At 45.5% G+C, this 23,288-nt stretch overlaps 1 protein-coding gene across 3 annotated transcripts in view; it reads left to right on the top strand.

The window, feature by feature from the left end:
• The window catches only part of ASB18 (ankyrin repeat and SOCS box containing 18), a 58,468-nt gene extending 40,849 nt beyond the window's left edge, over positions 1-17,619 (top strand). For all 3 annotated transcript variants that reach the window (XM_033172405.1, XM_033172397.1, XM_033172388.1), the window contains 3 exons: positions 156-660; positions 10,550-10,663; positions 17,359-17,619. In XM_033172405.1, coding sequence (XP_033028296.1) covers positions 156-660; positions 10,550-10,663; positions 17,359-17,544 — 805 coding nt within the window. In that variant the 3' untranslated portion in view covers positions 17,545-17,619. The remainder of the gene's footprint in view (positions 1-155; positions 661-10,549; positions 10,664-17,358) is intronic.
• Positions 17,620-23,288: the final 5,669 nt, after the last annotated feature.

Genomic DNA, 23,288 nt, shown 5'->3' on the forward strand with positions numbered 1-23,288 from the left:
AGATTCAACTGCATGTCAACATTCTGCATAGGCTTGTTTGTATTTTATATGGCTTTAAATTGTTTTTAATGTTGTAAGCCACCATGGGAAAATAATGTATTTTGAATAGCAGCTCATATTTTTTTAAAAATAAAAATAAAATTCCTGTTTTGTAGGTGTGCTAAAGCTTTGGTGACTTTTGGTGCCCTGGTAAACCAGCCAAGTGAAGAATCCCAAGAAACACCTCTTCACGTAGCAGCTAAGCATGGACTTTCCGACCACACGCTCCTGTACCTGAGGTGTGGTGCTCTTGTGGACCAGAAGAACAGCCTGGAGGAGACAGCGCTCAGTGTGGCTTGCAGAGAAGCAAAGAAAGGGGAGAGCCAGGACAGCTACTTGCAAGTATGTCAGCTGCTGCTGGAATATGGAGCAGAAGTAAACACTGTGGATGAAGAAGTGAAGACTCCGCTTCATAAAGCCTGCGGAAATGCTCATCACAGCTTGGTTGAGCTCCTGCTGCAGAGGAAAGCCGATGTCAACGCCATTGATTACAATGGGGCATATCCAATGTCCTGTGTCCTGCAAACGGCAGCTTTCAAGCAAGAGCAGAGGCCCCATCTCACAGTACAGACCCTGATAAACCATGGCTCTCAAAAACTGTGGCCCACAGCTTTCATCAAGGTAAGGAACTGTCTTTGTGTTTATTGGTGCCTTTACTTCAGCTTTGAAATTCTGCATCTCCCCTTCAGGAAGCAGAGCTTGTAGATGACCCATCTGCAGCCATTCCATGATTGGATGGATTGTTAACCTGGAGGATTACACCCTTCATTGGTCTGCTGACTAGATGCAGGCTCTTTTACACACACGCAGCAGCTGGGGAGTTATTCCCACAACATTGAGGAGGGAACGTAAAAACTGCAGTTGAGCCACCAGAGCCTTTTCCAGCCAACAGGCAGCTTTCCTGTAAGCAGGATGCTGACTGGGAAAGACCTGTGCAACCAGACCCACCTTTGCAAGAATTGCCAGGAATTGGAGAAGTTTTTGATGCAGAACTGTTATAATCATCAGTGTTAAGAATCAAAAGTGCTTTCCTGGATTCCAAAGTTATCACAGGAAGATTCCACCATTTTGAGTAGAATATCAGAGTTAGCTTGTTTTTCATATATTTGAAATGAAACTTGCTTATACCATAAAAACTAGGTGAAAGAAAGCAAGTTGTTTCTGAAACCATTTCAAAGAGGTTCCAAGAAGAAGTAGGTTTAAGCTACCAAACTTTCACTAACTGGCATTACGTCAGTCTTGAGAGTTTGCACCCTGCTCTTCTAATCCTAATGGGCACAGCACTGGGTGCTCACATTCTCAATCCCTAACCTGTGTTTCTAAGTCAAACATGAGTGAATTAACTCTTCAAGGCCATGACTCCAGCCCCTTCAAGGGCTGTCATAATAACTGTTTTAATGATTTGGGAATCTCTGATCCAAAGGAGTTCAGCCCAGCTTGTTAAAGTCTATACAGGTAATGTAAGAACTGTGAAGCATCTAGATTTGCCCTGCTTTGTAAGAACTATTTAAATAGTTTAAACAACCCTATTTGATTGAAATATGTGCAGTTCACATCTTGAGCTAAATTAACAATTTCCTTATTTCCCTCTACAAAAATACTAAAACACCCACACACCCACACACCCAAACTCTCCATAACTCAAATTTCAGGTTGAGAATAAGGAAGACATAAACTGGGCTTTTCAGTGGCTTAAAAAATAATCTAGTCTGACCATGGCAGCAGCTACTTCACATGAAGGACTGGCCACATACTGGGAGTCAATGTACAAATACCACTGACCTGCAGCAGTCACAGTGCTTAACCCTTAACCCATACCTTTTCCCCTCCCTCCCCCCCTCTCTCTCACACACACAAACAAACAATGTACCCTCCAAGTGCCCCTATTTTCCAGGTACAGCCCTGGAATTACAAAGCCATCCCGGCTTCTGATTTGATCCCGGAATGTCCCTATTTCTCCTGCCAGTGGTGCCACTCAGGGAGGAGGATGAGCATGTCCTGAGCAACAGTGGTGTTGAGGGTGGCGGCTGCTGCGAGGGAGCACCCCACAGCCTCTCCCTGGCCACCAGTGTCAGCCTTCTCCCTGGGGCAGCTCACAGCAGCTGCTGCAGAAAGGCCGAGGAGTGGGAGAGGCTGCGGCTGCCAAGACCCAGCTCCATGTGGTGAGCCAGCTCTGAGGGGCAGGCAGAGGGAATGAAGAAAGGGGGAGCGGAGCAAAAGGAGTCTTGGTTTAAAAAAAACAACAACTGCTGTGTCCTGCTGGTGCCATGGTGGCGGCACTTGCCCTTCTTCTGATAGGAAATGCTCTGCAGGGCAGTGGAGTTGCAGGAGAGTGAGAAATGTTCCTATTTTCATCTAAGGAATGTTAGAGGTATGAAACAAACACACATATGCATAGGGGCCAGACGAACCCAGAAATTGCGAAGCTCTCTGAAAGACTTGCTTGTCCTTTAGAATGTTTGTTTGTTCTTCCCTGCCCTTGACATGAGACCCCAGGGTGGGTTACAACAACTTAATCATACAATTATACAAACAAGTACAGCACAACCATTCCAAACAAAGGCAGCACAGTAAAGGTTAAACAAAGCAGGAGAGGGGCACCCCACAAAAATACTTGAACTGCCAATGGCCAGAATCTGCATATGGCAGAATCTCTACAAGGAAGGCTGTAGACACAGCTTGGGGGGGGGGGTTGCCACACATGGCATGTTGTGCAATTAAAAAAACACTGAAAAACACTTTTCTTCTGGAAACAAAAGTGGGTTCATCAATATATGCATGATAACATCCCGACATGTCTATATATATTGTTTTGATTGTTTTGACACCCGCAGGGTGATTATCACTATTGCTAGAGAGAACATCAATACTTTCTAGTTTCAATGGCTTTCAGTTAGAGAAATCCAAGTTGGAAACGGAACTGATAGAACCAAATACCAAAAATCTTTCCAGGATGTGTAATTTGTTGCTAGAGTGGAATATGAAAGATGAAATGGTTAAATCAGTAATGATTGATTGGGCAAAAGACGTTGGACATAATATAATGTTGGAAGATTGGGAGAAATTGTGGAAAGAGGGTATAAAGTTTACTGCATGTAATATGTTAAGGGAAAATATTATGAAAATGATGTACAGATGGTATTTAACTCCAGTTAAGTTAGCTAAAATGTTTCATGGTTTATGTAATAAATGCTGGAAGTGTAAGCAAGTGTAAGGTACCTTCTTTCATATGTGGTGGACGTGCCCAAAGGTAAAGGACTTCTGGGAGAAGATATATAATGAACTTAAAAAGGTGTTGAAAAACACATTTAGTAAAAAAACCAGAGGCCTTTCTGTTGGGCATGACCAACTATGAAATCTCCAACAAGGATAGAACATTTTTTATGTATGCCACAACAGCTGCTCGGATTTTATTACTAAAAACTGGAAAACTGAAGAATTACCAACAGCGGAAGATTGGCAGATGAAGATGATGGAATATATGGAACTCGCAGAACTGACCGGGAAACTCCAAGACCAGAGGGAAGAAGCGGTGCAGGAGGATTGGAAGAAATTTAAAGACTATTTGAAACAGCATGAAAAGATTGTTATCTGAGAATGGAATCAGAGGACATATAAGGTTACAGTTATGAAATTAGTTAGTTTAAGATAGGAGATAAGAATTAGGCAATAGTATTTAACTTTTATAAGGAATAAGATTAGAAGAGAATGATGATTATACAATGTTATGAAATTACTAAAGAGGATTTGCAATGAACGCAGAAAGAGAGGATGTGAGGAAGTCCTCCAATAATGTTAGGTGTCAGGGAGCAAAACGGGGCTGGGGAAAGCAGCGCAGGGGAAAAAGGGAGAGAAAGTTGGAAAACAGCCAGGCTGGGGGAGGAGAAGGCATATAGAGACAAAGGGGCAATTATAGCAACAGATACGTCATCCTCAAGCAGCCCCCCCGAGCCGGAGTTGTCGGATGAAAGAGAAAGCATTCAATTTAGGAACAGACAGGGGGAGGAGAGTAGGGGGGAAAGAAAGAGACATAAACGTCACTTCAGACTGAACCGGAAATTCCTGTGCTGGAAAGCGCGCGAAGAGAGCAGTTAGGTTTTTTGTAAGCAATGGAGTGCAGACGTGATTTAGAGCTCTGTAATTAGCAAGGACAATAAAATGCTTTGAAAACCGAGAACTGAGCCGGCTGTTATCTCACAGCACCATCCGACGGCAAGGGTTGCCGTGACAACAAAACCTAACTCTTCTGAAAATGCTGTGAGGCTGTTGGCAGCGGCAAAAATGTCGGAGCTTGAACGGAGGCTGCAGGCCGAGAAAGCCCTCTGGGAGGGGCAGGCCAGGGAGGCAGTTTTGAAAGCTCGAGAAGAGGGACAAGCCAGGATTGCTGATCTGGAGGAGAGAAACCGGCAATCGGAGCTTCGAAACGCCAAATTGCAGGAAGATTTGCAACATCTTGAGATAAGACTGGATGAGGCACGGAAGGCTGGTGGGGGAGGAGCTACAGCTATCGTGACTCAGCGGCAGCAGATTGCATCCGTGAGTAAGTTTGATGGGGACCCCAGGGGATATTTGGGGTTCAGGACTGAGGTGGACTATGCCCTGAGGATGCGAGGGAAGGACTTTGAGACTGATGCTGAGAAGGTGGCCTTTATTATTTCGCATTTGACGGGGTCTGCGAGGGAATGGGTACGCCCACTTTTGGCAAGTAACAACCCAGCGCTGGGGAAACTTCAGGATTTCTTGGATGCCATGGCGGCTCATTACACAAGTGACATTGATCAAGAGATAACTAAGCAGGAACTCATGAGCCTCAGGCAAGGAAAAGGGACTGTGAGAGATTATGTGGCGAAATTCACCCTTCTATGTCATAAACTGGAATGGGAGATTTTAGCCCCTCAAACTGAAGCGCTTTTCCAGCAGGGACTGAACCCGGAGATTCTGGATGAAATAAGCAGGGGCCCGAAGCCTAAAGACACGGATGCCTATATTAAACTGGCTCTGCAAGTGGGGGTTCGGCAGGAACTAAGGGCATGGGAAGGGCGGAGTGTGCCCGGCAGTAAGACATTCAATGCTTACAGGCAGACTTCCCAGGGTGTTCAGCCGCATCAGGGCTACAAGCAACACCTGCCCCCCGAAGAGCCAATGGAAATCGGACGTTTGGACACGAGGGAAGGCCCCAAAGAAAAGCCTCGCAGGGAGCTGTTGAGCAGAGGGGAGAAAGAGACGCGCAAATGCTTTGTGTGTGACAAACCGGGTCATCTAGCCCGGAATTGTCACCAGAAACGAGTGTGGCAAGGGATGGCAGCGGCTGCGGTGCAGGAGGAGGGAGAGGAAGCACCAGTGCAGGGAAACGCCAAAGCCTGGTTGGAAACAAGAGAGGGGAAGACCAACCAGGCGGAACGCAAGTAGACCCCCCACAGAGGCAGAGGGCAGTGGTTCCACGGGCGCCCAGACCGGGAATTGTGCTGATGGTACGGCTGGAATTGCCAAATGGGTACCCCCTTGAGGTAGAAGCACTACTAGATTCGGGCAGCTCTGCCTCTTTCATGTCCGAAAGCTTTGCCAAAGCCCACCAGATCCATTTGTTGCCTTTGGACTTTCCCCTGGTGGTGACCACAATTGATGGGAGAGAGCTGCTGGGGGGCCAAGTGAGGCATCAGACACCGCCCATGAGAATGAGCGTCTCGAGGCATCAGGAAGTGATTGCTTTCAATGTCACACACCTGTCGGGGGCGCCGATCATATTGGGCATGAGTTGGCTAGATCTTCACGATCCGGTCGTGGCCTGGCACCAGAGATCGCTCACCTTTGGATCTTCGCATTGCACGGAGAATTGCCTGATGGAGGAGGGATCGTCGGAGACGGGGGGCAGGATCGCCGCAGTACGGTTGGAAGAGTCCAGGGGGATTCCGCCACAGTACGAAGAATTCCAAGACGTGTTCAGTGAAGAGGAAGCTAACAGGCTGCCCCCCCATAGGCCGTATGATTGTCAAATCGAGTTGCTGCCGGGGGCAAAGTTGCCTGCAGGAAAGTTGTATTCCATGTCGGAGCAGGAGCTGCAGGAGCTGAAGGAATTCCTCACACTGAACTTGCAAAGGGGGTTCATACGAGAATCCAAAGCGGTCGGAGGGAGCCCCATCTTCTTCGTGGACAAGAGAGGCACGACGCAAAAACGCCTCATATGTGACTACAGGATTTTGAATTCGCGAACGAAACCAACCGCCTTTCCGATGCCAAGGATCGACGACTTGTTGGCGGCAGTGCGAAAAGGGAAAATTTTTACAAAGTTGGACTTACGAGGAGCTTACAACCTCATAAGAATCAGAGAAGGAGATGAGTGGAAAACAGCCATGTTTACCCCGTTTGGCACCTACGAATACACAGTTATGCCATTTGGATTACAGGCCGGCTCCCACACCTTTCAAGCCTTTATGCACCATGTGCTGGGACCCTTGTTGTACCGGAGCTGTGTATGTTTTTTGGACGATATCTTAATTTATTCGGACAATGAGAAGCAGCATGAGCAGCATGTCAAACAGGTGTTGCAGAAATTGAAACAGCATCATCTGTATGCGAAGCTGGAGAAATGCCAATTTCATGTCCAGCAAGTGGACTTTCTGGGGTACAGGGTGTCGGACAAAGGCCTGGCAATGGACGGGGAGAAGGTAAAGGCCGTGTTGGATTGGAAAACACCCAAAACCAGAAAAGATGTACAACGCTTCATTGGGTTCAGCAATTTCTACCGCAAGTTCATCAGGAATTTTGCGCAGCTCACTAGCCCGATAACCGACACGTTGAGTACTAAGAAGAAGTTTCAGTGGACTCCAGAGGCACAGGAGGCGTTTGAGCAGTTACGCAAGGTATTCGCCTCGGAGGAACAGCTGCTGCACCTCAACACGGAGCGGCCCATACGCATGGAAACTGATGCGTCGGACAGGGCGGTAGGAGCGGTACTGCTGCAACAGGATGCAGCAGGCGACTGGAGACCTTGTGCGTTTTTCTCGAGAAAACTCAGCAAATCGGAACACAACTACACCATCTGGGACAAGGAGCTGTTGGCCATTGTTGCGGCGCTCAAAAAATGGAGGCATTTCCTAATCGGAGCCCGCCACCAGATCCAGATCTACACGGATCACAAGAATCTGGAGTACTGGAGAACAGCCAGAGTGCTCAACCAGAGACAACTCAGATGGGCGGAATTTTTTGCAGACTTTGATTTCAGGATCCATTATGTCCCGGGGGACAAGAATGCGAGGGCGGACGCCTTGTCTCGCAAGCCGCAGTACCTAGAGGACGAGGGAGTGCCGGAGGAGAGACATGTGATGCCACCCGGCCGATGGCAGTGTGCTGGAGCCAGGGATCAAGAGTCTCTCATACGACGTCTAACTAGGGAAGATGCGTTTGCGCAGCAGAAATTCTCAGACCTTCAACAAGGTACAGGGGTGGAAGACGGCTTCTTAGCCAAGGATGAACTGTTGTTCTACAAGGGAGCATTATATGTCCCGGGGGATCAGTTGAGGGCGAAGGTTCTCAAGCAACTACACGATAGTCCTTCGGCAGGGCACCCGGGACAGCGAAAGACCTTGCAGTTGGTCACCAGGGATTTCTGGTGGCCAGGGGTGCAGGAGGACGTCAAAGACTACGTGCAAGCTTGTGATTTGTGTCAACGGGTCAAAAGTGACAATAGACCTCCTGCAGGACTGCTGCATCCCATGCCCACCCCGGGGAGGCCATGGGAGATGGTGTCTATTGACTTTCTCACCGATCTGCCGGCGTCTAAAGGCAAGACGGCAGTGCTGATCGTAGTGGACATGCTCACCAAGATGTGCCATTTTGTGGCTTGTCCCAGGGCGGTGTCGGCAGAGGAGACAGCCAGGTTGTTTGTAGACCACGTCTTCAAGCTGCATGGAGTACCCTCGAGGGTCGTGAGCGACAGAGGCCGCCAATTTACGTCGCGGTTCTGGCGCAAGCTCATGGAGCTCCTGGGAGTGGAACTCAACTTGTCGACGGCCAGGCACCCGCAAACGAATGGGCAGGCAGAGAGGGCCAACGCTATTCTGCAGCAGTACCTACGTTGCTACGTTAGCCAACGACAGACGGACTGGCCAAAGTTCCTAGCCTTAGCGGAATTTGCCTATAATAACTCAGTTAATGTTTCCACAGGGATGACACCCTTTCTTGCGAACTATGGAGGACATCCGAAGTCGTTCCCGAGGGGAGAGGATCGGGGCCCGAGCGTGCCAGCGGCAGAAAATTTTGCGGAGGAGATGCTCCACCTGCACGAGCAACTCAAGAACACGCTGGACAGGGCCAAAGAAGCCTATAAGAGGGCTTCGGATCAGCATCGGAGGGAGGGGGAGGTCATCAGGGTGGGGGACAGGGTATGGTTGTCATCCAGGGGGCTGCCCACCAGAAGCAGGTGCAGGAAGTTAGAGCACAAACGTTTGGGACCCTTCGAGGTAGTGGGCCAGGTCAATCCTGTCGCCTTCAAGCTGAGGCTGCCAGAGGACATGAGAATTCACCCAGTGTTCCACAGAGCGCTGTTGACACCCTACAGGGAAGGGCACCCTTATCAAGGGGAAGGGGGGGTGACACCGGGGCCTTCAGTGGAGGCAGTGGGGGGCGGCAATGAGGTCACGGAGATTCTCGATTCCAGGTGGAGGGAAGGGCAGGTAGAGTACTTGGTGGCATGGGAAGGGGAGGACCCCGAGAACAACACATGGATGCGCCATGATGATATTCAGGAGGAGTACCTCAAGGCTGAATTCCATGTGCTATACCCACAAAAGCCGGCCCCACCAGGGTATGAATGCTGGTAGGGTTATCAGGAGGAGGGGATGGGGGACCAAGGGTTCCGAGGAAGGGATGAGGCAGGGGGATCCCATCCAGACTGGTCGGAGGAGGAGGAGGTTGACGAGGTAGTGTCGTTCGCACCATTTACTACGGAACAGTGGAAAACGGTGTTTGAGTCGGATGACAACGAGGATACAGATTTCCTGGGGTTTGTCACTCCACCGCGCACGGAACGGTGGCAGCAAGGGAGCAGGGAGGAGGAGCATGTTAGCACATTCCCTCACCATCCGATTGAGTCAAGCGACTCAGGGGGGGGAAGGGGGCCTTGAGGAGGGAGTGGATGTCAGGGAGCAAAACGGGGCTGGGGAAAGCAGCGCAGGGGAAAAAGGGAGAGAAAGTTGGAAAACAGCCAGGCTGGGGGAGGAGAAGGCATATAGAGACAAAGGGGCAATTATAGCAACAGATACGTCATCCTCAAGCAGCCCCCCCGAGCCGGAGTTGTCGGATGAAAGAGAAAGCATTCAATTTAGGAACAGACAGGGGGAGGAGAGTAGGGGGGAAAGAAAGAGACATAAACGTCACTTCAGACTGAACCGGAAATTCCTGTGCTGGAAAGCGCGCGAAGAGAGCAGTTAGGTTTTTTGTAAGCAATGGAGTGCAGACGTGATTTAGAGCTCTGTAATTAGCAAGGACAATAAAATGCTTTGAAAACCGAGAACTGAGCCGGCTGTTATCTCACAGCACCATCCGACGGCAAGGGTTGCCGTGACATTAGGTAATATTATAAGGATAATTAAATATGTATTTGTGTTTTTGTTGAGATTTTTAGTTTTGATTTTTTTTTTGTATTTCTGTATTTGTATTTTTGTCTTTTTTGCAATTTTTGTAGTGTTTTGTTGTGTTTGGTTTTTGTTGTATTATTGAAATTCAATAAATTCTTATAATAAAATAAAATAAAATAAACTTTAAACTCAGCAACCACATTTTGCTATTTATTTATTTTGTTGTTGTTGTTGCTGCTGCTGCTGCTACTTCTTAAATCTGTATACTACCCTTCATCCAAAGATGCCAGGGCGGTTCACAACATAAAAATACAAAATGAGAACACAAAATGCATAATAAAACAAAAACAGACCCCTTTCCCACAAACACATTTAAAAGGCCATTGAATGTTCAATCAGCAAAAGGCCTGGTTACAGAGAAACATTTTTGCCTGGCACATAAAGATATGTAATGAAGGCACCAGGTGAGCATCCTTTAGACGCATAAAGAAAACAATAAGCCAGAGTTCTGATGGAACTATCCATTGTTCCTGCATTGCAGGGGGTTGGATTAAATGACCCTTGTGATCCCTTCCAACTCTACAATTCAATCATTTCCACCACTTCCACATCAGGGAAGGGCTATAGCTCAGTGTTAGAGCATCTGTTTTGCATACAAAAGGTTCCAGTTTCTGGAATCTGGAATCTCTAGATGAGGCTGGGAAGGACTCTGGGCTGAAACCCTGATCTGGAGAGCCATCAGTAAATGTAGACAATGCAGAGACCACTAGTATAAGGGAGCTTCCTGCAGCCCCTTTCTAAGGCCAGCTGTGGGCCAGAATAGAAGGGCCCACATAACCTGGCATGGCCTCTAGGTAAAGGTAAAGGGACCCCTGACCATTAGGCATGGTCTCTACATTCCTCCTAATTTACCGTGATGATTTTTCCTCCACTAGGTGCTGAAATCTTGTGCTTCTGTGCCAGAGATTATTGAAATCCTTTACAATTCTTACCCTCATCTTCCCATCTCTGAAAAATGGCTGGAAGTCATCCCAAATGAAGAATTTCAGGTAACAGCTATACGAATTGTGTTGCTTATTTGTTTATCTAATCCAGGCTTGAATTTGCAACTTTAGCAAATGGAATAAAGAATAATCAGATTACCATGTGTCACACTACAGCCATAAAACTTCTTTTTTTTAAATAAAGTTTATTATTATTATTTCATTTTATAATGTATATAAAACAGAGAGAACCAATTATAACAATAGGCAAAAGTGAAAAGATGGGGGGACCGCTATAAAACAGGCACACAGAATGATTAGAGTTGCACATAGGTTAAAATAACAATGTCCAAGTAAAGGCTTATCAACATTATCAGATTATCAAGTATAGTTTCATACTTTCCAGGCTTGTGATGAGCGTTGCCCTGAACAGGCTTCCTCAAACTTGGCCCTCCCTGACCACTGGTCCTGCTAGCTAGGGATCATGGGAGTTGTAGGCCAAAAACATCTGGAGGGCCAAGGTTGAAGAATGATGGTTCTGCTGCATATGCCATAAAAGAAACTTTCTATTTTGGAGATTCTATTTCTTGTCAAAATCTTAAATTAAATGTAACTTTCTCCATTATACTTATACTGTATTGCAGAGTGAGCAGTACTGCCCCAAGCATCCAGTGTAAGATTCTGGGCTGTTTTCCATTGAGTTGCAATAACTACTTGTGTTGCCAAAATAAGACCAATTCTTTTGTGCTGTTTTGTCTAGGATGTGTGCAATATTGTTAATTGTTATTTATTTATTCGTTTATTTATTTATATGGTTTATGTACTGCCATTTAGCAGTGCTGCCAGGGCAATTTACAGAAACATGGCAAAACAGAAAAATACACATGGAATATAATAAATTATAATAAATAAATCCTGAAGCTGAGGCTCCAGTACTTTGGCCACCTCATGAGAAGAGAAGACTCCCTAGAAAAGACCCTGATGTTGGGAAAGATTGAGGGCACAAGGAGAAGGGGACGACAGAGGACGAGATGGTTGGACAGTGTTCTCGAAGCTACTAACATGAGTTTGGCCAAACTGCGGGTGGCAGTGGAGGATAGGCGTGCCTGGCATGCTCTGGCCCATGGGGTCACGAAGAGTCGGACACGACTGAACAACAACAACATAATAAATTACAACATATTGAAATAATAAACCATTAAGAAGCCTGGGGAAATGTAAAAATAATAATGTCTGGTGTCCCACATATAGTAACGTTGGTAACAGGTTAGCTTCTCTATGGACAGAACTCCATAACTGGAGATTCTTGTTTTGAACTCTATGGAAATAACAAGCAAGCCAGATATCTTTTTTTAAGTGCAGTGCCAGGGGCTGTGCCCTTCCTGGAAGCCATAGTGCCAGCTGCCTGGTTCCATCCCAGTTTAAGTCGAGTCTCTCTCTTTTGAACAGGCCTGGCTTCTCCCAAAATGTTCCCCAGTACCTAACAAATCCAGATCCCTCTTCCCAACACCACCATTGACACATACCTGTAGCTGTCTAGATGGCCCTACATGTGGAACAGGTAGCATTTGGACTGGCGAGAGCCAGTGTGGTGTAGTGGTTAGTGTGCTGGCCCCAGGAGATCAGGGTTCAAATCCCCACTCAGCCATGAAGCTCACTGGGTGACCTTGGGCCAGTCACTACCTTGTAGCCTTTCCTACCTCACAGGGTTGCAGTGTGGGTAAGCCACTGGTGCCAGCATGCACCCCTGACTCCTCCTCAGCACTATCTACCAGCCTGTCTAGATAATGAGCAAGGTAAAGGGTGAAGGTAAAGGACTCCTGGACGGTTAAGTCCACTCAAATTCGACAGCTTTTCTAGGTCATGTGGCCAGCAGGACTAAACCGCTTCTGGAGCACAGAACACCATAACAAATGCCAAAGCGCACTTTTGAACTGCTAGGTTGGCAGGAGCTGGGATAGAGCTATTGGAGCTCACCCCATCACTTGCAGATTCAAACTACCAGTCTTCCAATCAGCACGCCCAGGAGGTTCAGTTGTTTAGACCACAGCACCACCCACGTCCCTTATGATGAGCAACATCACCCTGCAGTCTGCCTGCCCATCACACACCCAGCTCTCCTTGATGCTAATGATCAAATCACCCACTACTAGGATCCCTCCAGCCCCTGGCAGAAGCATCCTTAGCCCAAGAGGATCACTGCTCATCCCCCAAGGAATGGGTCCCTTCTAAGCAGCTTAAAGGTATTGCATAGTCTTCTCCTGCCTGAGGACTTAACCACCCAGGGGTCTTTTGCCTTTACCTTTTATCTATATGGAAGAAGAAGAGAAAGTTGCTGGTCTTCTCTTGGCTCCTCTCACTCACATTTTTAATCTGCTTATGGAGCTCTCTGGTTTTCTGAAACATTCCACTCTTGTGTTCAAAGGCTGTAATCCCAAATACACTTATCACGGGGACTTACATCCAATCTGAATAAGCAGGCATTGCCCCCAGAGCATTTTACCTTGTGGTACCTATATTTTCTTTTTACTCCACAATCCCATCTGAGAATGCTTTCCCACCACCACCCTGACCCAATTTCCTCCCAAATTTTCCTTTTAGGTGCTCTAATCTCATCCAAGGCCAAGAGAATTTCCTCTAAACTGAACATTGATTAGGAGTTTGGGGGTTAATTTCATAATCCACTGTGTGAGAGTAGTGATTTGTAAATAGCACCTGAACCTTTAATTATCTAGTTACAGGTGGGTAGCCGTGTTGGTCTGCCATAGTCAAAACAAAATCGAAAATTCTTTCTAGTAGCACCTTAGAGACCAACTGAGTTTGTTCCTGGTATGAGCTTTCGTGTGCATGCACACTTCTTCAGATACGACCTGAAGAATCGTATCTGAAGAAGTGTGCATGCACACGAAAGCTCATACCAGGAACAAACTCAGTTGGTCTCTAAGGTGCTACTAGAAAGAATTTTCGATTTTGTTTTGACTATGGCAGACCAACACGGCTACCCACCTGTAACTGGAACTATGGAAGGCACCACATTGAGCCGCATGAAATGGAAGTCCATAAATCTCACAAAGAAACTGGCACAGATACAGACAGACATCTCCTTTCTAACCAAATGCAAAAACCTGGACATCCTACCCAAGGGTCTTAGAATTAAGAACCCCCTGCAATCAACTTATCCTACTGAACATTCCAAGAAACTGTGCCACACTCTCTCCAAGAAGCTGCTCAAACATCTGATCGGCGGGTATCTGAAGAAGTGTGCATGCACACGAAAGCTCATACCAGGAACAAACTCAGTTGGTCTCTAAGGTGCTACTAGAAAGAATTTTCGATTTTGTTTTGACTTTAATTATCTAATTATTTTGGGATGGTCTCCTCCAGGGCATTACAAAGAAAGCTTTCTTGAGCTGTCAGTGCTTTAGCAAGTGAGTGGGGAGTAAAACAACGTATTGTTTCACTCTCTTCAAAATACTGAGTAACAGGATGACTCAGGGCAGTCTTGGCAGCATCAGATTTCTTTACAGGACTGTGTGCTGAGGTTTTATAGGCTGTGTGTGAGAGAGAGAACCATCAATCAATCAACCAATCAATCAATCAAGTACCTTTATTGGCATCACAGTGTAAAACATTTCAAGTAACTGGAATAATTAAAAAGACAAGGGTGAAGCTATCAAGGGTTATAAGTCAAAACAAAATAAAATAAAAAATTCTTTCCAGTAACACCTTGTTGTTGTTCAGTTGTTCAGTCGTGTCCGACTCTTCGTGACCCCATGGACCAGAGCACACCAGGCACGCCTATCCTTCACTGCCTCTCACAGTTTGGCCAAACTCATGTTAGTAGCTTCGAGAACACTGTCCAACCATCTCATCCTCTGTCGTCCCCTTCTCCTTGTGCCCTCCATCTTTCCCAACATCAGGGTCTTTTCCAGGGAGTCTTCCCTTCTCATGAGGTGGCCAAAGTACTGGAGCCTCAACTTCAGGATCTGCCCTTCCAGGGAGCACTCGGGGCTGATTTCTTTAAGAATGGATAGGTTTGATCTTCTTGCAGTCCATGGGACTCTCAAGAGTCTTCTCCAGCACCATAATTCAAAAGCATCAATTCTTCGGCGATCAGCCTTCTTGATGGTCCAGCTCTCACTTCCGTACATTACTACTGGGAAAACCATAGCTTTAACTATACGGACCTTTGTCGACAAGGTGATGTCTTTGCTTTTTAAGATGCTGTCTAGGTTTGTCATTGCTTTTCTCCCAAGAAGCAGGCGTCTTCTAATTTCATGACTGCTGTCACCATCTGCAGTGATCATGGAACCCAAGAAAGTGAAATCTCTCACTGCCTCCATTTCTTCCCCTTCTATTTGCCAGGAGGTGATGGGACCAGTGGCCATGATCTTTGTTTTTTTGATGTTGAGCTTCAGACCATATTTTGCGCTCTCCTCTTTCACCCTCATTAAAAGGTTCTTTAATTCCTCCTCACTTTCTGCCATCAAGGTTGTATCATCAGCATATCTGAGGTTGTTGATATTTCTTCCGGCAATCTTAATTCCGGTTTGGGATTCATCCAGCCCAGCCTTTCGCATGATGAATTCTGCATATAAGTTAAATAAGCAGGGAGACAATATACAGCCTTGTCATACCTCTTTCCCAATTTTGAACCAATCAGTAGCACCTTAGAGACCAACTAAGTTTGTTCTTGGTATGAGCTTTCATGTGCATGCACACTTCTTCAGATACCAAGGGTTATAAGGTCATACTATGGTCGTGTGCATTTGGATATTCTGCTATGCCCTGTCTATTTCCTGAAAGGATAGTTTGTTGGGAACCCTGTTGGGTAAAATTGTGGCTAAAAAGGAAGCTACTAAAGCAGTAATATCTTTGTTCCGATCTGCCAGGAGAAACCTTACTTGGCTTTTTCTCAGAGTTGTGGGCCGGAGGTCCAACATTTTGCTCAGCATCAATTGGCGAGGTCTACTTTGTAAAGGACAATTTAAGAGAATGTGGTCCATTGAATCAGGTACCGTATTTTTTGCTCCATAAGACGCACTTTTTTCCTCCTAAAAAGCAAGGGGGAATGTCTGTGCGTCTTATGGAGTGAATGCATGCTCCCTGGAGCCAAATTGCCCAGGGGGGAAAGGCAGATCCTGCTTTTTCTGTTTTAGAAAGAGCTAAAGGCTAACAAGAGGGAAAGAGAGTGTTGAAAGGAACCCGCTCAACAGCTGATTGCAGGAGATCGGGAGGGAGATAAGGGAGCTAGCTCCCTTCCTGCCCCGCCCAGGCCCCTTGCACAGTAGGATCCTGGGAAATTGAGTTTTTCAGCCATTTGGGGCTTTCTGTTACAGTACTTTTCCTCTTGCTTTCTATTACTTGCTGGTGCTTACTGGTTTGCTTTCTTCTTGCTTCCTATTACCTACTGGTGCTTACTGGTTTGCTTTCCTTTTGCTTTCTATTACTTGCTGGTGCTTACTGGTCTGTACTGGTTTGTACTGGTGCTTACTGGTTTGTACTGGTTCGCTTTCCTCTTGCTTCCTATTACTTGCTGGTGCGTACTGGTCTGTACTGATTTGTACTGGTGCTTACTGGTTTGTACTGGTTCGCTTTCCTCTTGCTTCCTATTACTTGCTGGTGTGTACTGGTTTGTACTGGTGCTTACTGGTCTGTACTGGTTTGTACTGGTGCTTACTGGTTTGTACTGGTTCGCTTTCCTCTTGCTTCCTACTACTTGCTGGTGCATACTGGTTTGTACTGGTGCTTACTGGTTTGTACTGGTTTGCTTTCCTCTTGCTTCCTATTACCTGCTGGTGGTTACTGGTCTGTACTGGTTTGTACTGGTGCGTACTGGTGCTTACTGGTTTGTACTGGTTTGCTTTCCTCTTGCTTCCTATCACCTGCTGGTGCTTACTGGTCTGTACTGGTGCATACTGGTTTGTACTGGTGCTTACTGGTTTGTACTGGTTCGATTTCCTCTTGCTTCCTATTACTTGCTGGTGCGTACTGGTTTGTACTGGTGCTTACTGGTCTGTACTGGTTTGTTCTGGTGCTTACTGGTTTGTACTGGTTCGCTTTCCTCTTGCTTCCTATTACCTGCTGGTGCTTACTGGTCTGTACTGGTGCTTGCTGGTCTGTACTGGTTTGTACTGGTGCTTACTGGTTTGTACTGGTTTGCTTTCCTCTTGCTTCCTATTACCTGCTGGTGCTTACTGGTCTGTACTGGTTTGTACTGGTGCTTACTGGTTTGTAAGCAATGCTTTTCCCCCTTTACAAAAGCTGCACAAATCTGAACTGATCCTCAAAAAGTAGGGCTTTTCCCTTTGCAAAAAAAAGCTGCAAAACTTTGAGCTGATTCTCAAAAAAAACAACCATGGGTTTTAGAGGAGGAAAACCAGAAAAATATTTTTCCCTGGTTTCCTCCTCTAAAAACGAGGTGCGTCCTATGGTCCAGAGCGTCCTATGGAGCGGAAAAATACGGTACTTCTTGATTGCAGACAGACAAATGGGCTTGAAGCTCGCCTGGTGCCTTCATTATATACTTTTAGACACCAGGGGAAAATGTTTATCTTCAACCAAGCCTTTGGCTGATTAATAAGTGTGTTTGTGGGAGGGGGGTGACTGGTTTGTCTTTGTCTTTGTTTTATTATGAATTTTGCCTTCTCATTTTGAATTTTTATGCTGTGATCTTTGGATGCAGAGCAGTATAGCAATCTAATAAATAAATAAATAAATTCCAGATGGTCACACCTTGCAAACTGCTCTTTCTCTTTCAGAGGCACCTATCTTTCTATGAGTCCTTCCAGAATCAGATGTACAAGGTCCGCTGTCTGCAACATTTGTGCCGCTGTGCCATCAGGAGAAAATTTGGCAGTAGGTGCCATTTTCTCATTCCCTTACTGCCCGTTCCCAAACCACTACAAAATTATCTACTGTTAGAACCTGAGGGATTCTTGCTTTGAATATCTTGTACCAAGCCACCAAATCTCACCATTGTATCTGGGTCCTCATTGGCGTATGATAAATGAATTGCTTATAAATACAGTAAAGGTTTCTCTGGTTTTCTAACAAATAAGTGCTAGTGCTTTCAGGGGTTTACATTAATATAACCATAGATTATTACATTGACTTGAAGCTTTTATTTGTATACCATTTCTGTAAAATGTACTTTGGAAATCTTTTGATGCAGTTTGGTTTGTGGCCTCACAGATTTTAGTGATCTGTTAATATAATATAAATAGCACAAATAATACATAGTAACAAGAATAGAGGCTTTGGAACATTTAGGTAAATAGAATTTCATACTCAAGTGCTGAACTCTAGTAAAATGTCATTTTTAAAAATAATGTTTTCATTTTCCAAAATAATAGTAATTGATGACTGAATACCGAATTAACAAACTACCGGTATTGATAAAGAGCAAATAAAATGTGAAGGAACAGTTTGTAATGGCAATGTTGTCATAATCTTTAATTTAAAAAAGTAATTTAGAAATAAGCATCTCTGTTTATTACTGTGGTGTTTTGTTTTGTTTTGTTTTGTTTTACCAAAGGATGGAATCCTGGTTCACTACATAACTTTTTAAATTTCAAAACAGCCTCCTGACATGAGCTCTTGGTACAGAAAACTAAATACGACATAATAGGCATCACTGAAACCTGGTGGGATGAATCTCATGATTGGAATGTAGTAATAGAGGGATACAATCTATTTCAGAGAAATAGACCAAACAGGAAAGGAGGAGGAGGAGCGTTATATGTCAGGGATGTGTATACCTGTGAAGAGATCCAGGATTTGAAACTCCAAAGCCAAGTTGAGAGTATCTGGGTCAAAATTAAGGGAGAGAAAAATAACAGTGATCTCATTGTGGGAGTTTACTACAGATCCCCAAGCCAAACTGAGGACACAGATGATGCCTTCCTGGAACTGATGGCCAAGCATTCAAAAGGAAGTGAGATAGTAGTAATAGGGGATTTCAACTACCCTGATATTTGTTGGATGTCAAACACAGCCAAGAGCATAAGGTCGAACAGATTCCTCACTGGCCTTGCAGACAATTTCATTGTCCAGAAAGTGGGAGAAGCAACAAGAGGATCAGCCATTTTAGATCTGGTCCTAACCAATAGTGATGACCTGGTTAGTGGGGTAGAAGTGGCAGGATCATTAGGTGGGAGTGACCATGCTCTACTGAAGTTTATTATACAGCGGAAAGGAGCAACCAAGCATACTAAGACTCAAATTCTAGACTTTAAGAAAGCCGACTTCAGAAAACTTAGGGAAATACTGGGTGAAATCCCATGGACAGAAATACTAAAAGGGAAGGGAGTTCATGATGGTTGGGAGCTTGTTAAAAGGGAGATATTAAAAGCACAACTTCAGGCAATACCAGTGAGACAGAAACATGGAAGGTGCCTAAAGAAGCCAGGGTGGCTATCTAAAGAACTTTTAATTGAGTTAAGATTTAAAAGGGATATGTACAAAAAATGGAAAAAGGGGGAAACCACCAGAGAGGAATTCAAACAAATAGCCAGCACGTGTAGAGACAAAGTCAGAAAAGCTAAACACAGAATGAACTCAGGCTTGCTAGAGAGGTTAAAAGCAACAAAAAGGGCTTTTATGGGTATGTCCGTAGCAAAAGGAAGAACAAGGAAACAGTGGGGTCACTTAGAGGAGAAGATGGTGAAATGCAAACAGGGGACAGAGAAAGGGCAGAACTCCTCAATGCCTTCTTTGCCTCAGTCTTCTCCAAGAAAGAAAACAATGCCCGACCTGAAGAATATGGAGCAGATGATTCAGCTGGGGAAACACAGCCCAGAATAAGTAAGGAGCTAGTACAGGAATACTTGGCTAATTTAGATGTATTCAAGTCTCCAGGGCCAGATGAACTACATCCAAGAGTATTAAAAGAACTGGCAGAGGTGATTTCAGAACCACTGGCAGTAATCTTTGAGAATTCCTGGAGAACAGGCGAAGTGCCAGCAGACTGGAGGAGGGCAAATGTTGTCCCTATTTTCAAAAAGGGGAAAAGAGAGGATCCAAACAATTACCGCCCAGTCAGCCTGACATCAATACCAGGAAAGATTCTAGAGCAGATCATTAAGCAAACGGTCTGTGAGCACCTAGAAAGGAACACTGTGATAACTAAAAGTCAGCATGGGTTTCTGAAAAATAAGTCATGTCAGACTAACCTGATCTCATTTTTTGACAGAATTACAAGCCTGGTAGATGAAGGGAATGCTGTGGATATAGCCTATCTTGATTTCAGCAAGGCCTTTGACAAGGTGCACCATGATATTCTTGTAAAGAAGCTGGTAAAATGTGGGCTAGACAATGCTACCATTCAGTGGATTTGTAACTGGCTGACAGACCGAACCCAAAGGGTGCTCATCAATGGCTCCTCTTCATCCTGGAGAGAAGTGACTAGTGGGGTGCCACAGGGTTCTGTCTTGGGCCCAGTCTTATTCAACATCTTCATCAATGACTTGGATGATGGGCTTGAGGGCATCCTGATCAAGTTTGCAGATGACACAAAATTGGGATGGTTGGCTAATACCCCAGAGGACAGGATGACACTTCAAAATGACCTTAACAGATTAGACAACTGGGCCAAAGCAAACAAGATGCATTTTAACAAGGAGAAATGTAAAGTACTACACTTGGGCAAAAAAAAATGAATGGCACAAATACAGGATGGGTGACACCTGGCTTGAGAACAGTACATGTGAAAAGGATCTAGGAGTCTTGGTAGACCACAAACTTGACATGAGTCAACAGTGTGATGCAGCAGCTAAAAAAGCCAATGCAATTCTGGGCTGCATCAATAGGAGTATAGCGTCTAGATCAAGGGAGGTAATAGTACCACTATATTCTGCTCTGGTCAGACCTCACCTGGAATACTGTGTCCAGTTCTGGGCACCACAGTTCAAGAAGGATACTGACAAGCTGGAACGTGTCCAGAGGAGGACAACCAAAATGGTCAAAGGCCTGGGAACAATGCCTTATGAGGAACGGCTTAGGGAGCTGGGTATGTTTAGCCTGGAGAAGAGAAGGTTGTGTTTCTCCTAAAATAAGACATGGCCATAAAATAAGCCATAGCAGGATTTCTATGCATTTGCGAAATATAAGCCCTTCCCTGAAAATAAGCCATACCCCGAAAATAAGCCATAGTGACGCGGCACCTCCCATTAAAACAGCCTGGAGAGGCGTGGCTATATAGCGTACCGATGCAACGCGGTTAAAATAAGACATCCCCTGAAAATAAGCCATACTGTGTTTTGTTGAGGGGAAAAAAATATAAGACGGTGTCTTATTTTATGAGAAACACGGTATATAAAAGGATGTCATGTGGAGGAGGGATAAAGGTTGTTTTCTGCTGCTCCAGAGAAGCGGACACGGGGCAATGGATTCAAACTAAAAGAAAGAAGATTCCACCTAAACATTAGGAAGAACTTCCTGACAGTGAGAGCTGTTCGGCAGTGGAATTTGCTACCAAGGAGTGTGGTGGAGTCTCCTTCTTTGGAGGTCTTTAAGCGGAGGCTTGACAGCCATCAGTCAGGAATGCTTTGATGGTGTTTCCTGCTTGGCAGGGGGTTGGACTGGATGGCCCTTGGGGTCTCTTCCAACTCTATGATTCTATGACTCCCCGAAAGCTGAAAACAGCAGCTAGGAGATTCCCAAAGCATTGCCTCTCCAAGGACGTCTGTTATTTTTCCATCTCTCTCTCTCGCTGCTCCCCAAATAATTCTTCATGATGCAGCACCTGTGTCCTCCATACAGAGCGCAGGCCATGTGGTGGTATTTAGCTAAGTACTACTTGGAGTTGAACGACTTGGAGTTGAACGACTGAAATTAACGACTGAAATTAATGAACATGGCTAAATTAGGTCTGTTAGTTTCAATAGGCCTACTCTGAGTAAAACTTAGCTGATGGAAAATGCACATGAAACATAAGCAGGCGACATATTGGGATGAAATCTCCAGCAGCAAGCCAGGGAGGGAGGAGATGTCTGAGTCAGGCTGAGGAGTTCCAAAGCTGAAATGGGGGACTGTGCTGTTTAGATGCAAAGAAGGACAGAGAATAAATTAACAACTAAATGGAAAGTGCATATATTCTAGGAGAGGACACCAGATTCCAAGATCCCATCACCGCCACCACTGCTAGCATGACATTTCAGGAGTCTTAGTAGGAAAAGTCCCCATTAGCACTGGTTGCCAATTTGCTTCCTTTTTTATATTTACTTATTTATATACATGTTTATTGAAAAATTACAATACAGCTTTGTCTACTGCCATATCACAGAATCATCTCTCCAATCCTCAATTCCATATCACTTTCATGTTGGCTCGCTGCCAAATATCTTCAATAGGCCAAATAGCAAGTTTGCTTTCTGAACGAATTCCGAGTATTGGTCTTTCAAAAGGGCTGCAAACATTCTTTGTTTCCATCCAGGGTGTCTTAAATAACTGCCTTTTTCTATGAGAACTGCTCAGGAGTTTCATTCAACATCAGAGGCCCTGCTGATTGTTCCTAAGAGACTGCAATATGAAAACACTGAAATACAATACTCCAAGTAGTTCAATGCTATCACTTGTGGACTGAACTGAGATAAAGGCTCGTGAGTGTTCTGTTCATATGTGTTCATTGGCTTCCCAATGCCATGAAGTATGTGCTATCAACAATTTTTTTGTGAATTACCATGGTTAATCCAATGTAGGGTAAGGTGGCATCTGCTAGTACAATGGGGCTACTCCATACTCCCTCCATCCCCCCAAACCTGTTCCAGAGGAATGGAAGCCCTCTGGACAGATTTGGAGGGTCCAGGCTCTTGAGGGGAGAAACCAGTAGTTCTGTTGTACTAGCAGTACAGTATTCCTTTTGTGCAAGTGGGCAGACATAACTGGACCTAAACCATAATTATCATGTCTGTACCTTCCAGCATCTCATTTTCCTCTTACCTCACTGCTTACAATTTCACCCTGCAAAACCGTGTTTGTGCGCGCGCACACGCACCTATAACTAGGTGATCCCTCTTGCCTCTGATGATAAGGACTGTAGTGCAAGGAAACTTATGCCATCATAAATTAGTTAGTCTTTAAGCTGGCACAAGACTCTTTAGAGTAGCCAGCAAACATTTCCTTGTATTTCAATGGAGGTTTTAAAAGTTTCCCCTGTAAAACAGGAAAAGAAAATGGAAAGTTGTTCTTTTTGTATTTTCATCTATACTGTATACTTAGCATAGGTAAAATATTTCAACTATACTTATGTGACATGGGTTCTGACCCTCTTGAGATACCCTAGTGCACGGGTGTCAAACACAAGGCCCGCGGGCCTAATCCGGCCCGCCAGACCTCGTCATGTGGCCCGTGTAGCCGCCGCCGGCCGCCAGCCTTCACCTTTTATTCTCGCTTTTTTTTTTAACAGCTTCAGCCGGTAGCGATTTTTAGGCCGTTTTAGGACTTCCCTTCTCTATAGACCGTCCCTTCCTCTTTCCCCCGAGTGCCAACCCCCTTTCTTCCTCGTCTCTATGATCCGCGCGACCTTTCAGAGGCGATTGGCTGAGGGTGGCTTGGCGGAGCTCTCACGAGAGGCGCAGCCTTAGAGAGGCCGGCGGCGGGGGTGTGGGGGGAGCGAGAGTGGCGCTGGGAGGAGGGGCGGAGCAGGTGACAGGGCCTGGCGTTGAAGGCCTGGCGGAGAAGGCGGCGGCGA

Source organism: Lacerta agilis, chromosome 1 (assembly GCF_009819535.1).
Source record: "Lacerta agilis isolate rLacAgi1 chromosome 1, rLacAgi1.pri, whole genome shotgun sequence".
In the NCBI taxonomy this organism is placed as follows: domain Eukaryota; kingdom Metazoa; phylum Chordata; class Lepidosauria; order Squamata; family Lacertidae; genus Lacerta; species Lacerta agilis.